Below are 22,068 nucleotides of genomic sequence, written 5' to 3'. Positions count from 1 at the left end.
TCACCTGTCTGCCCCCAGGCAGACAAGTGTTTTTTGTTTTGTTTTTGTTTGTTTGTTTTTTCTTAAAGCTAAGATGTATCTGGAAAAGTAAATGGACAATAATATTATGTGAAATCTGAAAAAATATCTGAGGGAGAATGAGTTATTGAACAAATTGTAAAGCAATAGTAATGAAAATTGTGTGACATCAACTTAAAAACAAGTAAACCCAGAGCCATTAGTTGCTTCCTCTCCCTGACAAGTTCTTTTCCCCTAACTCTTTGTATCACAGATGCAGAGTTCAGCAACTCACCTCCCTCACTACCTGGCACTCCATCATCATTGGACTAGGCAGGCCCCCTTTCATGTTTTATTTCCTCCTTTCATTCCTGCCTCCTGTTCCCATTTTCCTTCCTCCAAATACACCCACTCAAATATACTTGCTCTACATATGTCTTTGAGAGACGTAATGTTGGTTTCTGTGTGCATGTCTTTTTAAGATATAAAAGGTTCTGTGCTATACATCCTGTTCTATTTCTTAAGTTTTTAAAATTCAATACTCTGTTTTAAAGAAAGGTCTCTATTGCTATATGTACATTTAATTCACTGCTTCTTACATAGTATTTCAAAGTATATTCCACCACAATTTTACTTAACCATCTCTTACCGTAAACAATGCTGCAGTGAATATCCTACGCATCTCTCTTTGTGAATCTGTGTGAGCATTTATCTGAACTGTGTATCCAGGAGTGGGACTGCTGAGCCAAAAGGGTATACATATATTCAATGCCATGTGCTTCTGTCAGACTGCTCTTCATAATGGCTGCATTATGCTCTTCATAATGGCTGCTCACACTTTCACCAGCACTACGTGAGGGTTTTTACCTCGCTACATCCTCATCAACACTTGGTAATACTCACCTCTCAAAAATGTGCCATTTTTGTGAGCTAGAAAGTGTATTTTATTATTGTTCTAATTTGATTCTTCTGACTACTAGTGATTTTAAACATTTCTTCATATGAGTGTTGGCCATTTGGGTTTCTCATCTATAAATTGCCTATTCCTATCTTTTGCACTTTTTTCTATTTTTCCATTTGGGTTCTTGTCTGTTTCTTATTAATTTTGCCTCTGGTGTACTTCTTTATGCAACAATGAGACCTAGTACATTTTTAACAGGTATCATTTATTCTGATATAGTCAAATTCATTCAAATTTCATTTTATCGTTATATACTATTTTGGGGGTAATCTTTAAGAAGTCTTTCCACACCCTTAGGTCGCAAAGATATTGCTGTATTTGCTGTTTATTTTATCCTGTTGGTTTTGCAGATTTAACTTTTAAATGTTTTAATCTCTCTGACACCTACTTTTGTACGTGATTCTTGATGGGTCTTTTATCATGATCTCTGACAAGGAGTAAAACTGACTTCTCTTAGTTTTAGCTCTCTCTTCTGTATCTTTTCCATCTAGTAGCAGAGTGGATAATGAGAACTGAAATAGTCAAAGGCGGGTATTGATGGAAAAATGATGGAGGATCAAATGAAGATAATTTCAAACAACCTACTGTCATTAAGTACCATACTCGTATATAGAGCATAGAATCTGTTTGCCAGATTCTTTCTATATTATTTTTACCCTCACAAAAACTCTTTGAGGAAAATTTTATTACCTCTATTTAACTGATGAGCAAACCAAGGCTCAGAAAGGTTGTGTCTCGCTCAGTGTCACGTACAGAATAAGCTCTTTCTGAACTCCATACTCTTTCAACCATACTGCAAACCTCTTACATGGCTCCACTGAGTTTTAATATTACATCCTCAGCATTTATTAAAGGTTAATGAAGAAAGAAGTTACCTGAGGAAAGTTCCTGTTTCTTCTGCAAAGCCACGTGGCTTGTCCATTAAATTGCAAATTCACTTTTTCTTTTAAGCCCCTGTCATGTGCCAAGGACTGTGTTAAGTGCTGGGATTACTGCCTCCAATAAGAGATGGTCCCTGCCCTCACAGAGTTTTCCTAGCAGGGCAATGAAAGGTAGAGTCTCTGTGGTTACTCCTATGGGCTCTGCAGGAAAACTGCCTGAGTTCAGATTGCAGCTGCATCTATAGCAGCTCTGTGATTTTGAGCAATTTGCTTTCTTAGCCTCAGTTTCCTCAGTTATAAAATAAAAAGTAACAATAATAATAGACCTAGCATACAGAGTTATTGTGAGGATCCAATGTAACGGTTGCATTTAAAGAGCTTAGCAGAGTCCTTGCTATTTTATCAGTAGAATGGTAAGTACTATCATTTTTATGAAATAAACCAATGGTTACAACAGAAAAGGTGCTCTGATACAGGTATGCTAAAACTGTTCTTGTGTATAGAGAAAAAGTATCTAAGACTGAGAGAATGTAGAAAGAATTCCAAGGCATGCTTCCCAGTGGAGCCGATCTTCACATTTCCTTGACTAAGGTATTACATGTTAGTTATTTTTTTTATTTCAGTTCCAAAAACAGTTCTCTCTCTTTGGTCAAACAGCATGATTCCTTTCACTGGTGAATAAGCTTTTTGTAACCTATTTATTTCCTGTCTTGTAATGACCAGGAAGCTTGTAGTCAAATTTAATGCTATCTTTAAAAAGATTATATAAACCTACAGTTTCATAAAAATCCTTGATTATTTTTAACTTCCTTCTAAAATTTTAATATTGTTTTTTATAAAAAAAAGTCTTCTTTTTTTAAATTCCTTGGAGATAGGTATATCGTAGATAATCTGCAAGTAGTCTTCCTCTCGAGAATTCTGTGTAAATCTAATTTTTTTTTTTAAACTTCAGGTGCCATTAGCAGACAAAAGGAATTTCCATACAGGGTGCCATTAGATTTGGTCCCCAAAACAAAAGTCAAAAGGATTGTGAGTGTAAAAGGTAAATTAACAAATGCCATTTTCATTTCTCGTTTCATTTTGTGCTTCAAACAAAAATCAAATATCCTCATGATTATTCTATTTCTCCTTTTCTCTACTCAGTTTTACAAATTTATACAAATTCACCTCTGGGAGTACCCTACCCCTCATCACATCTTTAATTCCCTGACCACTTTTCCAACTGTCTTCTTCCACTGGCCTGATTTAAATGGAGATTCATTCTCCATGATGGAGGGTGGGGCTGTCGTTGACTCAAAGACTTCTCTACAATGGGGATGCAGCTGGTTCTAGACTTAAGAACTTCCTATGATCTTAGTGGCCAGTCGTGCTGCAGAGAATGCTTTATGAACTGCATATGGCCCCAAGAGAGAAGCATTGCTCTGCTAAAGTACTAGTCCCAGAGGGATTCTCTTTCTCCTCCAATATATTTGCAAAAGTGGTGTCTTTTGTGGGTTTTCCCTGGTCTCGAGCCTTTACAATTCAATGATATATCATCCGAATAATAGAAGGTTCTGACTACATTTTATTTCAGATAAAATCTTGGCATTACAGAATGGTAGTATTGGAAAGGACCTTTTTAATCAAGTGCAACCCTGTGGTTGCGTATGTAAGAAAGTGGTTTGCCCAGGATCGCACAGTTCAGACTCTGCTTTGTGGAAGCAACTGATTAATAGGGTTTACAATGTCTACAATTAGTTGGATGGCAACTAATTTTCCTGTCCTCTATGCAGTAATCTGCCCACCCTATTATACCATTTTACTACCATATTACAGTGGTGTTTTTAAATCGGCTTTTGGTGTTTCTTTTAATCCATCTTCCTAACCAGATCTTTTTTTTTCAATTTCCCAGTTCTGAGAAGTAATTCAACTATCCCAATAAAAAGGAAACAATAGGGAGGTTGCTCTTATCTCTATTTAAAGTATACTGTTACTTAAAAGTTGGTAGAAATTGATTGTGTCTACTTTGAATTTTGTGTGTGTGTGTGTTTCAGGACTGCTCATGGGTGAAGTCATATCTGCAGTTCTGACTAAGGAAGGCATCGATATCCTTACCCACCTCCCCAAGGGCAACGCAGAGGCGGAATTGATGAGCGTTATCCCAGTGTTCTATGTTTATCATTACCTGGAAGCAGGACATAATTGGAACATTTTTTATCCTGACTCTTTAAGTAAAAAGCAGTACCTGGAGAAAAAATTAAAAGAAGGTAAACAAATCTATTTCACACATTATACATAAAAATCTTGTGTTTTTAAACTAATGGTTTAATTAAGCTAATGTTTAAGTTGTTATCAATTATACAAAAGCTTAATTGCAAAAGCATTTCAGCAACAACGACAAAAATCATGACATGGACTCTACTATGTAAATAAATACCATTTGCTGTTGTATTTTGGCTTCACTTACCAAAATGCCTGGATGAGAGACAAGACACCTGCATTCCGAATCCAGAGCACTTCCTTCCTTCCTTCTTGAATGAGCCCAGAATGTTCTACTTGATAATTCCCAATTCAAATGATTCGTGTACTTCCTTTGAGAAGTTCAATGTTGGCCACAGAGCATATGCGTGCTGCCCAACACCGAAGGAAGTTTACCAGTCCCAGGGGCACTCTTGGAGTAGAAATGAAGGTCAGTGAAGCTGTGTTCTTTTTCTGGTGCCTCTTAGGGATGGTGAGCATCATGTCCTACAGAAATGCCGACAATTCCTACAGCATGTGGAAAGGCGGGCCTGCAAACACTTGGTAAGTACAAGGTTTTGACTTGCACTTTATATACGTAGCAGTTGATTCATTAACTAAAGAATAACAGCCTTAATGGAAACTTCATTTGTCTAGTTGCTCAGGCTAAAAGCCTGGTCGTCCTTCACTGCCCTCTTTCTCTCATAAGCCCCGTCAAATTCAGCAAATACTTTTGGCTGCACTTTCACAATATATCCTGAATTTGACTGCTTCTCGCCAACTCCGCTGCACCGTCCTGGTCCAAGCCACTCTCATCTCTCACCTGAATTATTGCACTAGCCTCCTTTGGTCTTTCAGCTTCAGCCCTTGCTCCCTCTTCAGTCTATACTCGACATAACATCTGCAATGACCCTGTGAAAACGTAAGTTAGGTCATGACATTCAAAACCATGGTCTAGCCCCATCTCACCTCTCCAACTGCGTTCTCTTCTACTCTGTTTCATTCCACTCAAGCCCCACTGGCCTCCTTGCCGTTTTTCAGACCGCCAGCCATGCTTCCACCTCAGGACCTTTGCATTGACTGTTCCCTCTGTCTGGAATGTTCCCCCCTAGTATCAGCATGTCTGGCTCCCTTACCTCCTTCAGGTTCTTACCAAAAGTCACCTTCTCGGGGCCGGCCCAGTGGCTCAGGCGGTTAGAGCTCCGTGCTCATAACTCCGAAGGCTGCCGGTTCGATTCCCACATGGGCCAGTGGGCTCTCAACCACAAGGTTGCCAGTTCAATTCCTCGAGTCCCACAAGGGATGGTGGACTGTGCCCCCTGCAACTAAGATTGAACACGGCACCTTGAGCTGAGCTGCCACTGAGCTCCTGGATGGCTCAGCTGGTTGGAGTGTGTCCTCTCAACCACAAGGTTGCCAGTTCAACTCCCAAAAGGGATGGTGGGCTGCGCCCCCTGCAACTAGCAACGGCAACTGGACCTGGAGCTGAGCTGCGCCCTCCGCAACTAAGACTGAAAGGACAACAACTTGAAGCTGAATGGCACCCTCCACAACTAAGATTGAAAGGACAACAACTTGACTTGGAAAAAAGTCCTGGAAGTACACATTGTTCCCCAATAAAGTCCTGTTCCCGTTCCCCTTCCCCAATAAAATCTTTAAAAAAAAAAAAAAGTCACCTTCTCAGTGAGGCCTTTGCTAATCATTCAATCTAAAATCATACCCCATTCCCATCTCAACACTTTATATCCTTCTCCTCAACTTTCCTTTTCCTCCTTAGAATGTATCGCTAAGATTCTTACTTACCTCTCTTATTGTCTGTCTGGCCACTAGAATGTAAGCTCTATGTATCCAGTTCTAAGTATACCTGGTATGGGGAACATACCTAGCATATAGTATGTGCTAAATAAGTACTTATTCAGTGAAGCATAACTTCCATTAATTCTGATGATTTGTGGGACAATCTAAATTAATTAAATCCATCTGGCAATCCATTTTCAAAAATTACTGTCATGCTTTGACAAGATACTTAATAAAAACACAGTGTGCCATGTGCTTTTTAGGTTCTATTATATGGAACACTTTTAAGGAGTTTACAATCTAAAATAAGTGACATTTAGATTATGTCCTTTAACTATTGAGTCCACATGATTTCCTCCTTGACCCTCTTATTTCCTGTAATCTCTCCTTGTGCAATCTCACCTTTCCTGGCCCGTGACTTCATTACTTCTCTGCCAATGATTGATGTTTCAAGGCCAACTTCTTTCTTAAGCTCCAGAGCCACATTTCTGGTCACAATCCATGCCAAATTCATTGTTTTGTTTTTCTGTTCCCTTAATCACCATACAACAATCCTCTGTACTTTGAGCCCACTGACCAAGTCTGAATCCTCTCTATCCTTTTGGCTTATGTCCAGTCAGCAAGTCTCACAAATTGTACCTTAGAAGTGGGTCTAACCTAACCATGTGTGGAGGGCACATTGTAAAAAGCACGTAGATCCCCGGAGTGTGCCAACAAGAAGGTAACAACCAGGATGCAGGGGGTGGATGTTAATCCACCCTGGAAACCACCAGAGCAGGCGCTGGGAACAAAATCCCTGGGGAACAGAAATCCCCACGAGAAGATGCAACAGCCTCTCAGTAAACACCTAGAGTGTCTCAAAAGTTCTGCTCAAGACTGAGTGGGTGGTGTTCACCCAGAAACAGAGAAACACTTGTGTACTGTCCTAGATCCAACTCCGCACGTTCCTTGAGAGAAATAGATACATAGAAGAAAACAGCCAGTACCTGAGTACTTCCAAAAAATAAATCTTTTTTTTTAGAAATACAGGAAAGATACAAAAAGTACAAAGAAGAATATATCATTCATTTAAAAAAGGAAAATGAAAACAAAATTTGGAGGTGAGAGAGGGAGTCAAGTGGTCTGAATTGCAAAGGCCTCTGAGGAGCTGAAGACTGAACAGCTGTAGGGCTGCAGGGGTGAGGGAGGAAGAGCGGGAACTAGGAGAGCAGTGACCCGTGCAGAGGCATGTGGGGGCCATGAGAGGTGTGAGTAGGGCTTGAAATGGGCTTTTTGGCCAGTAGTTCTGAGAATTCAAGCTTCCTTGTGAGCTGGTGAGATGTGCATCAGCAGCATGGCTTGAAGGGAAGCGGATGGACTCCCGGAAGTTGGGGGAGGTGCAGGCCGCAGACGCAGGGTGTAGCTTAGACGGCGTGTACAGACTTTCCCATCCAGAATTTTATGATTTTGTTCAGGGGTCAGTGCCTTGACTCAAAACTACTTGTTTCACCGCTATTGTCTTTAACTTTAGAGAGCGAATTTTTCTTTTCATCATCAGGCACCAGTTTTTAGCTTGTGTGCAGGCTCCCGATGCTGCCTTCGCAGGTGTACAGCTCGCCTTTGCTGGCTCCACGGTTTTGGGGCTCTTCCTAAAATCTTCCTTTCTCTCGTAAAATGATGACAACTTACTTTGGATTCACATGTTTTAAAATGTTGTTTTCTCGCAAAGAATAACCACTGTATAAACTAAAACACACTGCAAACTGAAAGCCAAAAGGGATTCCATGTCTAAATGTTGATTTATTTGATTTTTGTTTTAAAGGTTTACAGCTTTTGCTTTACGAGTAATGGGACAAATACATAGATATGTACCTCAGAGCCAAGATTCAATTTGTAATGCTTTAATGTGGCTGATTGAGCATTGTCAACTAGAAAATGGATCTTTCAAGGAAAATTCCCACTATCAACCACTAAAACTGCGGGTAAGGAGACCAAACATACAGATTAACAATAATTCTATTTACAAGTTGAGTTTCATTCTCATCCTATTTTAGGAAGACGAAAAAGAGAGGGGGGCGGGGAATGTAATCCTGCAGGAAACTCCTCTTGGATACAGGCAAAGGATTTGAAAGGTCTTCTTGAATGCTCTTGAGCCCATCCAGTGTAGGTCAGATAGTGATATCTAGACATCTTGTGTAACAGGCATTGATGGTCCACAGGGAGCCAGTGCTGGAGATCTCAGAACAGGGAAAATGCACTGACCTGCCCACATGCCCTTGGTATGGAATCTGTACCTCAAGTTGAGAGCCATCTTACAGGTCAAGACTGCAAAGTGTGGTCATGAAAGAGGTTAGCAAGAGGGATTGGGATCAGTTTACTGCAAAGTGCAACCAAGAGTCGTTTGTGATTAGAATGTACTTATAGGCGTAAGTTACAAAGTAATTTCGGTATCGTGCCAAGATATTGCTGCAATGTGTTCTACTCCTTGGAATGCTTTTTAAAGATTCAACAGTTTTATTGTTGTTGTTGTTGTTTTGCCTGCCTCAAGCCAATCCTTTTCACATCAGGCACAGGTGGCTCCCTGGCTAATAAGTCCTCTTTTGGACCAAGAGCAGATTAGGACTGCCACAAGAAATGGGGACAACTGACATCATTTATGTTCTATTGGAAGAGTAAAATACTACAGCAGTTTTTTTCTTAAGATGTCCCCCCATCCATCCATGTGTCTACATTCATTCAAAAACCATTCACTGAGCACCTAGTACATGCAGGGCTCATTTGGGGCAGCACGGGGGAGGGAGAGTGGGCAGGATGTAACAGTTTCCCTGCCACAGAGGACACACACACTGACAGGGAAAGTGGGGTAAAAATACCAGCAACTCCAATCAAGATATAAGTGTATATATTCATTCATTTGTTCAATAAATATTAATTGAGTGTGTACTAAGTGCTATATGGTACGGACATAACAGTGAACAAAACAGGTGTGGTGCCGAGGCCCCAGAGCTTATGCTCTAGCAGAGAAGTCAGACATTGAGCAGGTAATTTCAAGTGTGTGGTGCATGTTAAGAAAAGGAAAATATATGTAGTTTCATTGAAAGCAGGGGATTTAACTTAGATTGAGAGAGTTGGAAAAAATGAGTGGACCTGGCTCCTAGGAGCTAGGTAGGAGAGAGGAAGAGTGTTCCAAGTAAAACCAATAGCATGCCTGGCATTTTTGGAGGGAGAGGGTAGTTCATTGAAAGAGCGAGGACCAAGAGAGCCAGCTGGAGGTGAGTGGCGTGAAATTAAACTGGAGAGGTCGCTTCATGGAAAGTCTTATAAGCATTGCATTGGAACATCACTGCCCCAAGAGGAAAAAATATGGGAGAATAGTGGCAGAATAGTGATTTGGGCATTTTAACAGGGTCTTGAAGGAAGGGGAGAATTTGAATGTGGTGAAGAGGTGTGAAGTGGAGCTTCAGGTTGGGGAGGTGAGGAGAAAAGAGATCGTGAAGGCCTGAAGTCAGAATGACCCAGAGCTTACTGAAAAACAGCAAGCAGTCCATCTGGAATGCACGAAGGGAGAGAGAGATATTAAGCTCAAAATGAAGATTAGAACCAGGTCATTTTGTTTTAAAGATACCACTTCACTCTCACTTATACACCTTGTTTATTTTTAGGGTACCTTGTCTACTGAAGCCCAAGAGACCGCCTTATATCTTACAGCCTTCACTGTGATTGGAATCAGAAAGGCTTTTGATATATGCCCCCTGCTGGTCAGTAAGAGTTTTCTTTCTCCAATACCCACCATCTATTTCTGTACCATATACTGGGGTGGGGGTGCAGGGTGGAAATAACTGTAACTCCAAAATCAAAGGATTTCAGAATTATATAGATATTAGAGATTACCTAATCCAACCCACTCATTGACAGTTGAGAAAACTGAGGCCTGTAGAACAGGTGAATTTAATTGTTTACTTTCATAGGCTACTGAATTATAGAGGTGGGACTAGAACTGATAACTTCTGACAGTGATGAGAGAATTACCCAGCATCCCAGCTTCCTTCTTTTATCTTTGTCAAATCTTACAATACATATATGACTCTTATCTATAGTTGAGGCACTCTATATCATGTAAGTACTGAAGATATACAGTAGCATGTTTGCTTCTTTGGGCTGTGCTGTTTCATTTGCTTGGAAGCTGAGGGGAGAAAGAAGAGGTTTCACCTGAGTGAATCAACATAAAAGATTCCAAGAGGTAACAGAAATGGTACTCTGATCTGAAAAGAGACAGGTCCCTGAGCTTAGGTTAAACACTCCTGCCTACAAATCAGAAGTAAATTAGACATGTCCTTCCATGTCTAATACAGAAGGGGATTTGTAGGACTTGAACCACAAAACAAAATAATATTTTTCGTTTAAGAGGATTGTTATTTCTACTTAACAAGACAAAATAATCAATGAGGATGAGTTCCCAGACGCCGAAAGGACCACTTGGCACTTGGTGGTACATGAGTAAGATGTAGATGGAGCTAGGAAAAGAAGGCAACAGGTGAGATGTCAGCAGCATTGCACCATGCTTTCTTCTAACCACTTGTCCAAAATAACTATTTTAGTTGTCTCAGGGACAAAGTCATAGAGACTGTTTTTTCCAGGAATCCTTAGGATCAAAAAGTACTTTGGCAGCTTGATTATTTTTCTGCTAGTTATGGTTTTATTTAGTAAAATTCCTTTTGAAAATGTGAATGTGTCTCAGCTCTGCTGAGGGGGAATTACGAAAGCTGTGTCTATGCTCAGTGCTTCTTCCTGGAGGCTAGGTCTGACATGGCAAGCAGAAACGAAACGGAAAACCTTTAGAAGGAGGTGAAAATTCAGGGGCAAAAAAAGCTTGACCCAATTTGAACAATCTCATTTTCGCTTCTGAGATTATGCTCTGCTGCTTCTCCCAGCAGAGCTGGTAGAAGCTGCTTCAGCAAGACACCATCCGTTTCCATTAGGTCATTTTTCTTTCCACCCTTTATCTTGCCTACCCTAGGACTGTGCCACTTGGGGGTAGTTCACATTAGTCAATAAGTTGATGCTTGACAAAGAAACTTAGGTATCTTCTGTCCTTGTTTCCAGAAAATCAGCACAGCTCTAGCTAAAGCTGACACCTTTCTGCTTGAAAATACTCTCTCGGCCCAGAGCACCTTTACGCTGGCCATTGCTGCTTATGCTCTTTCTCTGGGAGATAAAACTCACCGACAGTTTCGTTCCATCGTCTCAGCCCTGAAGAGGAAAGCTTCGGTCAAAGGTATAGCTGGTTCCATACATTCTTCAACAAGTGTTTACTAAGCATATAGAGTCTGCTAATTCTGCAAAGTGGGTGATGACATGCAAAGTTGAGTTAAGACACAATCCCTGCCTTCAAGGAAATCCAGCTGTGCTCTCCTTACCCGGCTATGCACCGTGGTTTGGGTATGTTTCCACCCAGAGCATGGGCTGCCTGTGTATCTCATTCACATTAAGGTGCTGTAGGGGCCCGTGGCAACCCTAGAACTTGAACTTCCACTTCGAGTGAGAAGGGAAGGCATTGGAGGACTGTGAGCCGAAGAGTGCACCAACTTGGTTCATATTGTACCAGGCTGGCTATAAAGGTCTAAATTTCATTTTGAAGAATCAACATGCTGCTTCCTATAGATCGAGAGTAAAGAATTAGACAGAGAGTAACAGTGCTTATTGGCCAGTGTGCCTATACCAGCACAGGCATGGTTGGGTACTTCTGAGCCCTCTCTTGGCTGAGGTTTTCTAAAAGTTTAATAAATCTTACATGAGATTTATCACCGTTTACAAAATTTGACTTCTTTTAGTAATCACTTAAAAATGATGGAATCTTAACATATATCTCAAAACCACTTATATTATACTGTACTAACACAAATATTATACTTGTACTTACAATACTCCTTAGTATTATAAGATATAGATAGTAAAATTACAGAATTTAAGTGCTAGGAGATAATTCAAAGAATGTTTGAGCTGGAAGTATCTTTAAAAACCAAAGCTTTATTCTAACTACAGCAAATCTGAGTTTCTGAAAGGGAGGGAAAATATCTTGTCCAAAGTCATACAAATAATGGAATCCTGAATTTTAAACAGACATCAAAAATTTTCATATCCTCAAAAATGATTTCCAAATATGCTCCACTGTATTTTTAAAATAATTTGTTTGAAAAAGGATTTGAGGTGACAGGTTTAAATTACTAGAGCAATAACAAACAAATATAATTGAGAAACTAATTTATGAAAAGTGTTGCATATATGAAATTGTCATTAGTGCTTTAAATTGGGAGCAGATAATAAAAGACTGAACTAAGACTTTGGGTGTGATTTTATAATTTCCAGGATGTAGATTTATTGTTGTCAAGGAAAAAACTCCAATGTATCTTATAGTGTCAACAATAATAATAAGCCTTTTATAGGTGTATGATGCTTTCTGGTTTATAAAAATGTTTACGTTTAGTATCTCACTTGCATTTCACTGCAAAGAAGAAAGGATTATCAATACTTTAGGGATTAGGAAACTGAGTCTCACAGAACTAAAGGATCTTATTCAAGTGATGTTGTCAGTAGTAGAGACTAAAAGCTGAATGTACTAATTCCCAGTTTATTATACTTTCTACTTTACTATAATGCTTCTCCTTAGTACATACATGTAGTGTGATATTGTGGTTTATAAGAAAAATTGTATTTTAATAAATATATATTAAGTACTTATATAAATATGTACATGTGTATTCAGATGATCAAATATATTTCTCATATGTATTTGGTCTTTGTCTATGGTTCCTGACTCATAGCTCCTCAAACCTTTGGAATTTCCTAAGTGTTGAGAGCATAAAGGTGTCTTTTGTTAATGAGGTGACTTTTTCAAAGCCCTTAGGCCACCTAAGGATGAGGGCTGGTTGCCAGGGAAACCACCCATGTGATTAGAGTACCACCCCCACCACCAACTGTGGGAAGGAGAGAGGAGCTGGAGGTTGAATCAATCACCAATGGCCAATGATTTAATCAATCATGATAATGTAATGTAACTTGACCTCGAAAAAAGTCCTGGAGGTACACACTGTTCCCCAATAAAGTCCTGTTCCCCTTTCCCAATAAAATCTTTTTTTAAAAAAATCAATCAAACCTGAGGAAGGGGTCTTTGGAACCTCTGATTTATAACCAGTTGGTTGGAAGTACAGGTAACAACCTGGGTTTGGAACTGACATCTGAAGTGGGGGTGGGGTGGGAAGGATAGTCTCATAGGACTGAGCCCTTAACCTGTGGAATCTGAAGCTATCTCCCAATAGATAGTGTCAAAATTGAGTTGAATTCTCAGACACCCTGCAGATACCTGAGAATTGTTTGTTGTTGTGGGGGGACCCCCTTCCCCATTTGAAATTGCATCTCAGAACCATCCTCTGCAACCAAAAGATGTGGACTTTCCACGTGGACCCTTTTAAATAGAGACAAATAACACTGTATTAAGGAATCTTGTTTTGTATTGATCACCTTGAAGAAGTTCTTACAAAAGAGTAAAAGACTTCTAGAATCAGAAGGCCTCTGCTGGGATAAACTACAAACGTACTAAAATTGCTATGTCAAATTCACATTTTTAATCGTATTGATCAGTGTGATTTGTTGATGTTCAGATAGTATACCCACTTACCGTTTCTGGAAAGATGACCTTCACCAACAAGATAGACCTACACCTAGCACTGGTACGGCACATATGGTGGAAACCACTGCCTATGCTTTACTCACCAGTCTGAACGTGAAAGACATAAATTACGTGAACCCAATCATCAAATGGCTATCTGAAGAGCAGAGGTATGGAGGTGGCTTTTATTCAACCCAGGTAATGTTTCTTTGTCTTGTTTGATCCTCCTGAAAACATTTTTGCTGCCTCTCTTACCACACATTTCACACTAATTCTGGCATGCCTTAGATAGGAATCAATAACTAAAACCAAAGTTCTCTTAGAGGTTGTCTGCACTGACACCCTTCTTATACAGAGGAGCAGAACAGCCCTGGGACGTTCATTCAGGGTGTTAGTGGCCGAGCCAAAATCAAAACTCTGTTCTCCAGACTCTAAGTCCAGCACTTCCTTTATGATTCTTAATGACCATGAAGGGTTAGTAAGGTTATCAGTGAGTATGATTACATTGTATGTAATAAACAATGGCTGCCACGTAGACAAAGGTACTAATATTTCTCTCCCCAGAGTAAATAAAAACTGAAAGAAATACTGATTGTTACATGTTTATCTGTCTACCAATGTAAACTCGTTGTTTGAAGACGTATGTGTTATGTCTTGTTGTATAATATAGTTGCATAATAGACATCTATATTCAACTTTAGTTCAAATGTTCATTATCTTCCCTGTTCCCCGGATGTTTGGACGATGGCAGAATGTGTGAATATGTATATAAAATTTAGAGCTAGAAGTGTCCTTCAGGATTACTTCAGTGATCATCTAATCCTGGGAGGCCCATGGATTTCATCTTGGGTAAAACTATAAGGCTTAGCAGTAAATAGTGACCCACTGATTAGCTTTGGCTGCCAAGGACACGAGCAGACAGGGTAGCCATGTATTGGACATCTCTGATGTGATCACATTTCCTGATTTTATAGATGAGAAAGATGAGGTTCAGAAAAATTAAGGTCATTCATTTATTCCTTCAACAAATACTTGCTACCTACTAAATGTAGTGGATGCCAGGAAAGGTATACTACTTGACCCTGTGACTCTTACATTAAAGTGGGGTGGCCAACAAGAAACTACACATAAAAGTATTACCAATTAAGATGACTGCTCTAAAGGAAAGAAGGGGAACCTTAAATAGGCGGTAGAGGGAGCTTATTTATGGCCTCACTATGGAGATACTTAAGCTGAAACCTAAGGATGAGAAGGAGATAGTAGTCAGGCAAGGAGTTGGAGTCATCCTGCAAAGCGACTTGCCTGAGGTCACACGCTCAGGATTGTGGAGAATGGGGACCTAAAACCACCATCCTTCCTGTCCCGCTAAAAGCAGCATCCTTTTGGGGGAGGGAGAGAAATTCACCTCCACACCCAGGCCCTTAACCAGTGTCACTCAGTCCACTGGAGTTTCATCTCCGGACAACATTGCCCCACCCACTCATAAGAACAGGTATTTGCAAACAGAGAGCATGTAAATAAGCTAAACCTATTTTTGTGTCTTGCTTATTGTTGATAGGATACAGTTAATGCCATCGAGGGCCTGACAGAATATTCACTCCTGATTAAACAACTCAGCTTGAATATGGATATCAATCTTTCTTACAAGCATAAAGGTGACTTCTACCATTACAAGATAACAGAGAAGAATTTCTTTGGGCGGCCAGTAGAGGTAAATGAAGGATGTTTTATAATATTTTATAATTGGATGGGACCTTTGAAATCATGTGTTCCCCCCTTATTTTACAAATGTATCTATCTATTCACTACTTAAACATCTAATGAATGCCTGCTGTGTCCTAAGCAGGGGTTCCTACTATGTCCTGAGCACTGGGGATTCAAAAGTAAAGCAGAGAACCTGGGTGTATGTGCGGTGAGGGTGGGGGAGACAACTGTTTAAACAGTGAAAAATAAGAGCCTTGATAGGTACGTGGAAAGACAGGGAAGGGCCTCCTGAGCCAGGCTGAGAGGTGGGAGGAGTTTGTCAAATGTGTCCAGATGGGTGGGTTAAATCTAGAGGAATCAGAGGATTTAGCCAGGTAGAGAAAAGGGAGAAATATTCAGGACCTAGAGAACAGCACGCACAAAGGTACAACAGTAGAATGAAAAAGAAGACACATTTGGGAATCAGCCAGTGGTTTCCCCTGGCCCAGTCACACATGCAGACTGTGGCCAAGTTAGAATTAACCTTTAGGTCTCCCAGCAACTTGCCCCATGTCCTTTGCTACTACTGGATTTTAATACGTATTTTTACAATTACCACATTTTAGATTATTTTAAGGTATATTTAAATATACAAATAACTGGAAATAGTCCTTACTGTCCACATTCTCCACAAATCCATGTTTGTGAAAAGTGAATAGGCATGAGAAATAAAATTTAATATAAAAATTACAAACTAGTAGCATGTATATATATGAATATGGATCTAGATATATCTCTGTATTTAGAGAGAGAAATGGATATGGATATAGATGTAGCTATAGACATAAACACATTCTAACATTTAAAAATCCAGAGATTTCAAATAAAAACCTGATTTCAAAATTCTCTTGGAAAACCAAAGATCTGGCAATAGGATGATGCCAGGGGCATGCGTTCTGAAATTTGCGACGGTCATGTGACATATGTATATGCATTTATATCCATACTTGCTTTGTGCCTGGCCTCTGCAGGCATTTGTGCTGGTGGCTCGCAGTTTGGTAATGAGTCACCTTTCCCTGGGAACATTTAGAGTTCACCAGACATTCACATTCTTGAGCCAAGGGTCTGAGCTCTAATGAGGAGCTCTTGGTCTGAAGAGCTTGGTAGACCACCATCTGAGGTAACTATTAAATAATAAAAGCTGTTTTCTCCACCCACCTTTCCAGGTGCCTCTCAGTGATGACCTCGTTGTCAGTACTGGATTTAGCAGCGGCTTGGCTACTGTGCATGTGAGTATTTCATTGAGAGCAACTTAACTGGGAGTTTATGTGTCTACTCGTACCACATAACAAAAAACAATTAGTGACTTGGCCACAGTTACAGAAATCTGGGCTTTGGTAACTATGACTAAAGCAGGATTCTTTTATCTAATTCTTTCTAGCTGTCTTGGTAACTGTCCTCACAAATTCTTTTTGAAAATGGTTATTTTCAAACCTTGTATGGATATAGTCTGTATATTTATGGAAATTACATATATAATTATATATGTATATATATATATATCATTTTTATGGTTGTATCACACACACACACACACACACACACACACACACACAAAGGGTACCAAAAAATGTATTCACACTTTAAGAAAGGAAAAACTATATTAAAATTGTAATACTCAATATATGCCAATAACAAAAGATGAATATGAGTTATGTGTATACATTTTTTTGGAACCCCCAGTGTGGTGTGTGTATGCGTGCATGTATATAAATATATATTTATAATATATACATATGCATTCTATGATTAGTAACATAGTCACATCTCATTTGTCCATCATCATTGGAAATTGATGTATTAATGTAAGGACTTTGGGTTTATTTTATTTTAGCCATAGATTGCATGGACATATATAAACAGCTTAGAAAAACTTGCAACTAAATGGCTAAAATAAAATGAACTCTATGTCCTGAGCATAAACTAACATTCTATTGATGATTTTAATTATGCTCTTATCTTTAGTATATTTATTCCTTCACAGACTGTTTATGACACAAGCAGGGGATGGATCGTCCACTTTTCTGTCATTTCTAGTTGCTTTCAATGTACCTACTTCTGGCAGCACCCATGCCCATCCATACACACCCATACTTTCTTGTTTACCACGGCGGTATCCACGATGGTGTGTGGGTTGGGGAAAAAACACACTTCCTTGTAATGCTGGGTGTAAAATTAGAGTGTACAGGTTTGAGGACGAGACTCTTAGGAACTTTCCTGTAGAGTGAGGTACTCAGATTCAAGTGCATGGGATTTGGACCAAGATTCTGCCTGGCCAGGGGTCATTTTTGCTTACTTTGGGCTTCTCAGCTATGTTTCAGGTTGTGGAGTTTGCCGAAAGGCCAGCTACTGGGGAAATGGGTCTTTAAAGTACACCATTTACATTGGATTTTGAAAATGATACTTCGAGCATCCCATTTGCAGCAGCAGTACTGCCATAATACCATTTCCACGTTCCCATTTTAAATAAAGTCTTCATATTTACTTGCCCCAATGTAGGTAACAACTGTGGTTCACAAAATCAGTACCTCTGAGGAAGTTTGCCATTTTCATTTGAAAATTGAAACCCAGGACATGGAAGGTAAAGCAGCATGATTTACACTGTAATTTTGGCTAAGCATAAAGAATGTCAGAGAGCTTCCCTGATTAGGGAAATGTGCTCAAAATAAAAATTTCTTAATCAAATTCTTTAGCTAGTTGACATCAGAGTAAACATTACTGCCATTTATTATAATAGAGGTAACTCTTTAATAATAGTTGGAAACTGCAAGTAAATAACTTAATAACTAAGCTAAAGGTATGCACCATTATTAATCAAGAAATTGCTTTGACTAAATGCTTTACTTTGTAAGAATGTAACTAGTTGTAAAGCCCCAGAAAGGTCTAATTTCAGAACCTTGAATTTCTGTTACTTTTGTGTCAGTGTTCCATTCTAGGTTGCTGAATTTCCTTTTCACCCTGTTGGATTTCTACCCCTTCCCTTTTCTGTATTCCAAGGGTTCTGGCAAATGCACATTTCTCTGCCTCCATCTTCAACTTGGTGTCTCCGGTACTTCTGGTCTTTTATTAACTTGCCCTTTTGTTCTACCTGTAGCCTTCACATCCCTTTTCTGGTGGGTTGATTCTCCCTGACTAGTATGAAAGCAAACATTCCAGTCCTGTAACTGAGGCCCCAGGGTCAGGTGTGCGCTGCTCCTCCGCCCTGATGGCTTCCATTTGTGGTTCAGAGGCCTGTTCCCACAGGAAACTTTCCAACTACCAGCGAATCCAGGCATCTGCTCTTCCTCCCCACAACCTTCTTCAGACATGTTTCCAATACGTATTTATCTTAAATGACTCCTTCCTTAAATGATAAGTTCTTTGAGAGCAGAGAATTGTTCAAATGATTTAAAGGCTTCCTGGTATTTTCAGCAGCCATGAATTTTCATAAAAATCACTGAGAGTGCCAATTTCCAAATCACAAATCATTTTTAAGTGTTTTCAGAGACCTGCTCATTAATGATTCTGTTCTGACAGTTTCCAAAACAATTAAAGACGATTTACTCTCATTTCGTTTGTCTGTTCTGTGTGCCAGCTTCCAGTCACAGAGGCTACAGCGACTCGGATTACAAGCGCATAGTAGCATGTGCCAGGTGAGCCCGTGTCCACAGAGGGGACTTCAGGTCTCACTTTTGCTCTTACGTTACTTTTGCTCTTACGTTTTGCTCTTACGTTACTTCTTTATATCTTTTTGAATTTTAAGAGAGCCAGACGATGCAAAGTTGTTCACTTTTTTTTTTTTAAATGCAGACCATAACAGCTATTCTCAAATAGCTACTTACTATAAAGAACAGCTTTGGTCTTACTCAGTTTTCCCTCATGTTTTTAGCCTTCTTCTACTTCAAACACGATATATTAATTTTTTTTTCTGTCTTTCAGAAAGGGAGAGATGTGATGTAAGTATCAGGAAAAGAAAGAACTAAAAAGATTCTCAAATAAGCAGCTCCCACTCTCCTCCTTAGAAAGATCACATTCACCCAGCAAAATCCCTGGCCAGTATCCGCCAGTGGTTCTTAAGTCAGCTGCACGTTGAAGTCAGCTGGAGTGCTTTCAGAACTAACCAGAATCCTGGCCTCCCCGCAAGGGTCCTTCTAATGGGTGAGGACCACTGAGACTAACTGCAGAGGCCTAAATTGTTTCCTAGTGCTGTTATATTTGTTTCCTAGTGCTGCTAAATAACAATTTACCAGAAATGTAATGCTTAAAACAACCCAAATTTATTATCTTACAATTCTGGCGTTCAGAAGTCCTAAAATCAAGGTGTCATTGGGGCTGCCTCCCTTCTAGAGGCTTTAGCGGAGAATCCACATCCTTGCCTCTTCCAGATTCTAGAGGCTGCCTGTCTTCTTTGGCTCGTGGCCCCTTCCTCCAGCTTTAAAGCCAGCAGTCAGCATCTTCCAGTCTCTCTCACTGACTCTGACTCCTGCTTCCATCATCATGTCTCCTTCTCTGATTCTCCTGCTTATTTCCCTCATAAAGACCCTTGTTATCACATGGGGTCCACCCAGATAATTCAAAATAATCTCCCTATCTCAACATCTTTAGCATAACCACGTGGGCAAGTTCCTTTTGCTATGTAAAGTAATAGATTCACAGGTCTGGAGATTAGGACATGGACATCTTTGGAGGCCATTCTTTTGCTTACCACACCCACCATCCTAAAATGTTTATGAAAATGTATGGTTTTGAAAATATGTTATATATTCCTTAGCGATCACACAGAGTGAATCAGTTAGTGGCAGAGCCAAGACTAGAACACAGGCTTTTCCCCTCTTCTTTCCCGCACCCCTCAGTACCTCCTTAACTCTTCCTATTCCCAATAACAATGATTTCTATGGTTGGTGTTTGCTGTTTTTACATATAATCACACTTGATGTCAAAGCCCCCAGTAAGGGTAATTTAGAAATCCCATAGAGTTGTGTCATAGATTTGAGCTGAAAGTATTTTAGGTATGATATAGTAATCCCCTTATTTTAGAAACAAAGAAACTGAGACCCAACGAGGTGAAGTAACAAGCCAAGTTCTTACAAAGTTAGAGGTAGAGCTACCGTGTTTCCCCGAAAATAAAACCGGGTCTTATATTAAGTTTTGCTCCAAAAGACGCATTAGGGCTTGTGTTCAGGGGATGTCCTCCTGAAAAATCATGCTAGGGCTTGTTTTCCGGTTAGGTCTTATTTTCGGGGAAACACGGTAGAACCTCAAAGCCCAGACCCTGTCACTCTAGTATCTAAAGCACCTCCTTTAATCAGTGTAATCTGAGACCCTGACCTCATGAAGCAGCACAATGGTTTCTCACCCCCTCCTTCCAGCCATTTCCCAGCCTTGTTGGTGGTCCCAGCCGGTCACTCTTTTCTTAGGACTTTTTCATCAGCCAGCTCGTCAATCCCTCCTTCCTTTCTTGGCCAAGTTTTGTTCTCTGTTCCCCCTCAAACATCCTTCCTTATTCCCTAATGTCTTTCTGGTAAGGTCACCCTTTCCCAGGCAACTTCCTTCCTCCTAACTCCCATTCCTACTCTTGGGTATCTCTCCTCTGGGGAAAGTGTTGTGATCCCAGTTGTCTTTAAATCCTTAACACTTATTAGAGGGAGGTGTGAGCAAAGTTGTTCTGGGCAGAGCTAGAATCAATGCACAGGACCCTACAGGGAGACACCTAGAGTGGACCCAGAAGGGCTCTCTGGTAGTGGAGCTGGACACCAGTGGGGCAGCCTCTGCCATGAAGTACTCAGGTGACCTTCAGCAAATCAGCTTACTACTCTGGGCCTCTTCTCTAAAGCAAGGAATTGGACAATCTGATCTCAGAGTATCTTCCAGTTCTAATGTTCTGCAACTCTGCTTACATAAAAAGGCTCTCATCAAAAACTCATTCATTTGATTTCATTGGTAGGATGCCTAATTCCAGATTGTTAATACACGAAAGAAAGCAAATAGAGATGTAATATTGAATATTCTATCCTTTGGTTTTTATATATTGGGGACAGCGTGTTCAAAAAAGCCAGGTGGAATATGCTTTTGGCTCTGATGCTGAAGTTAGGCTGGATCGATTACAAAAGTAACTGTGTAGTCCTTACTCATGTGAGAAATTCTTCGCCTTCAAACATGTATTCTCTCTCCTGATTAAAAAAATGTCAGCACACAGTTTCTGTGTTCACGAGGTCTCTTTCGTGTAGTTAGCTTTTTACAACATCTCGGTTGTATTCATAAGAGAAAAAAGGATTTTATTTCTCTCCTTTCTTGGAACAAAATGCCCTTGGAAAAGAGCGCTGTCTTTGGCAGCAGGCAGAGGGTTTCTTGAAAGGAAGGTTTCTGTTCCATGGGTGAAACAGTCACCATGGCAACCAGTCATCAAGGCTCCAGCAACTTTTCATGAACACTTTCCACTCAGGAGGCCCTTTTCCATCCTGTTGACAGAGTATTTGCATCTGTGAGCAAGAGTTCTCTGCTTCTGGTGACACTCATCCATCCAATTAGGGAGATGTCCAGATACATGTCATACTACAGTTCCAAGTCGCTTTATATTCTGTTCTAAATTGTTAATCTGGTGAAGAATGAAGTTAAATTGTTATAAGCCAGTAATTTTATAATACTTCCAATTATTATGGTAAATATTACACCTAAAACTTTGAATCTATATGCTCTATAAAGTGTGATTGGGGAAAAGAGTTTCCCTGCCAACTCACTAACTGAAATACCTCCCATTTCACTAACACTATTCCTTTAGGTGAGATCAATTCATTTTCCCCCTATGAAGCTGTTTTCCCAGTTTCTTCTTTTAATCCTGACTGCTCTTA

General features: G+C 39.9%; 1 protein-coding gene across 3 annotated transcripts in view; it reads left to right on the top strand.

Moving 5' to 3' along the window:
• The window catches only part of C5 (complement C5), a 91,159-nt gene that overhangs the window by 56,949 nt on the left and 12,142 nt on the right, over positions 1 to 22,068 (top strand). For 2 of the 3 annotated variants that reach the window (XM_081067727.1, XM_081067726.1), the window contains 11 exons: positions 2,792 to 2,881; positions 3,873 to 4,085; positions 4,545 to 4,620; positions 7,655 to 7,814; positions 9,495 to 9,590; positions 10,936 to 11,107; positions 13,491 to 13,696; positions 15,057 to 15,209; positions 16,408 to 16,470; positions 17,741 to 17,822; positions 18,816 to 18,873. In XM_081067727.1, the coding sequence (XP_080923853.1) occupies positions 2,792 to 2,881; positions 3,873 to 4,085; positions 4,545 to 4,620; positions 7,655 to 7,814; positions 9,495 to 9,590; positions 10,936 to 11,107; positions 13,491 to 13,696; positions 15,057 to 15,209; positions 16,408 to 16,470; positions 17,741 to 17,822; positions 18,816 to 18,873 (1,369 nt within the window). Of the gene's footprint in view, positions 1 to 2,791; positions 2,882 to 3,872; positions 4,086 to 4,544; positions 4,621 to 7,654; positions 7,815 to 9,494; positions 9,591 to 10,935; positions 11,108 to 13,490; positions 13,697 to 15,056; positions 15,210 to 16,407; positions 16,471 to 17,740; positions 17,823 to 18,815; positions 18,874 to 22,068 lie in introns of those variants that run through there. The other variant, XR_013994562.1, reaches the window with a different exon arrangement.

Source organism: Rhinolophus hipposideros, assembly GCF_964194185.1.
Source record: "Rhinolophus hipposideros genome assembly, chromosome: 11".
Classification (NCBI taxonomy): domain Eukaryota; kingdom Metazoa; phylum Chordata; class Mammalia; order Chiroptera; family Rhinolophidae; genus Rhinolophus; species Rhinolophus hipposideros.
This window is presented reverse-complemented; position numbering and strand designations above follow the sequence as displayed.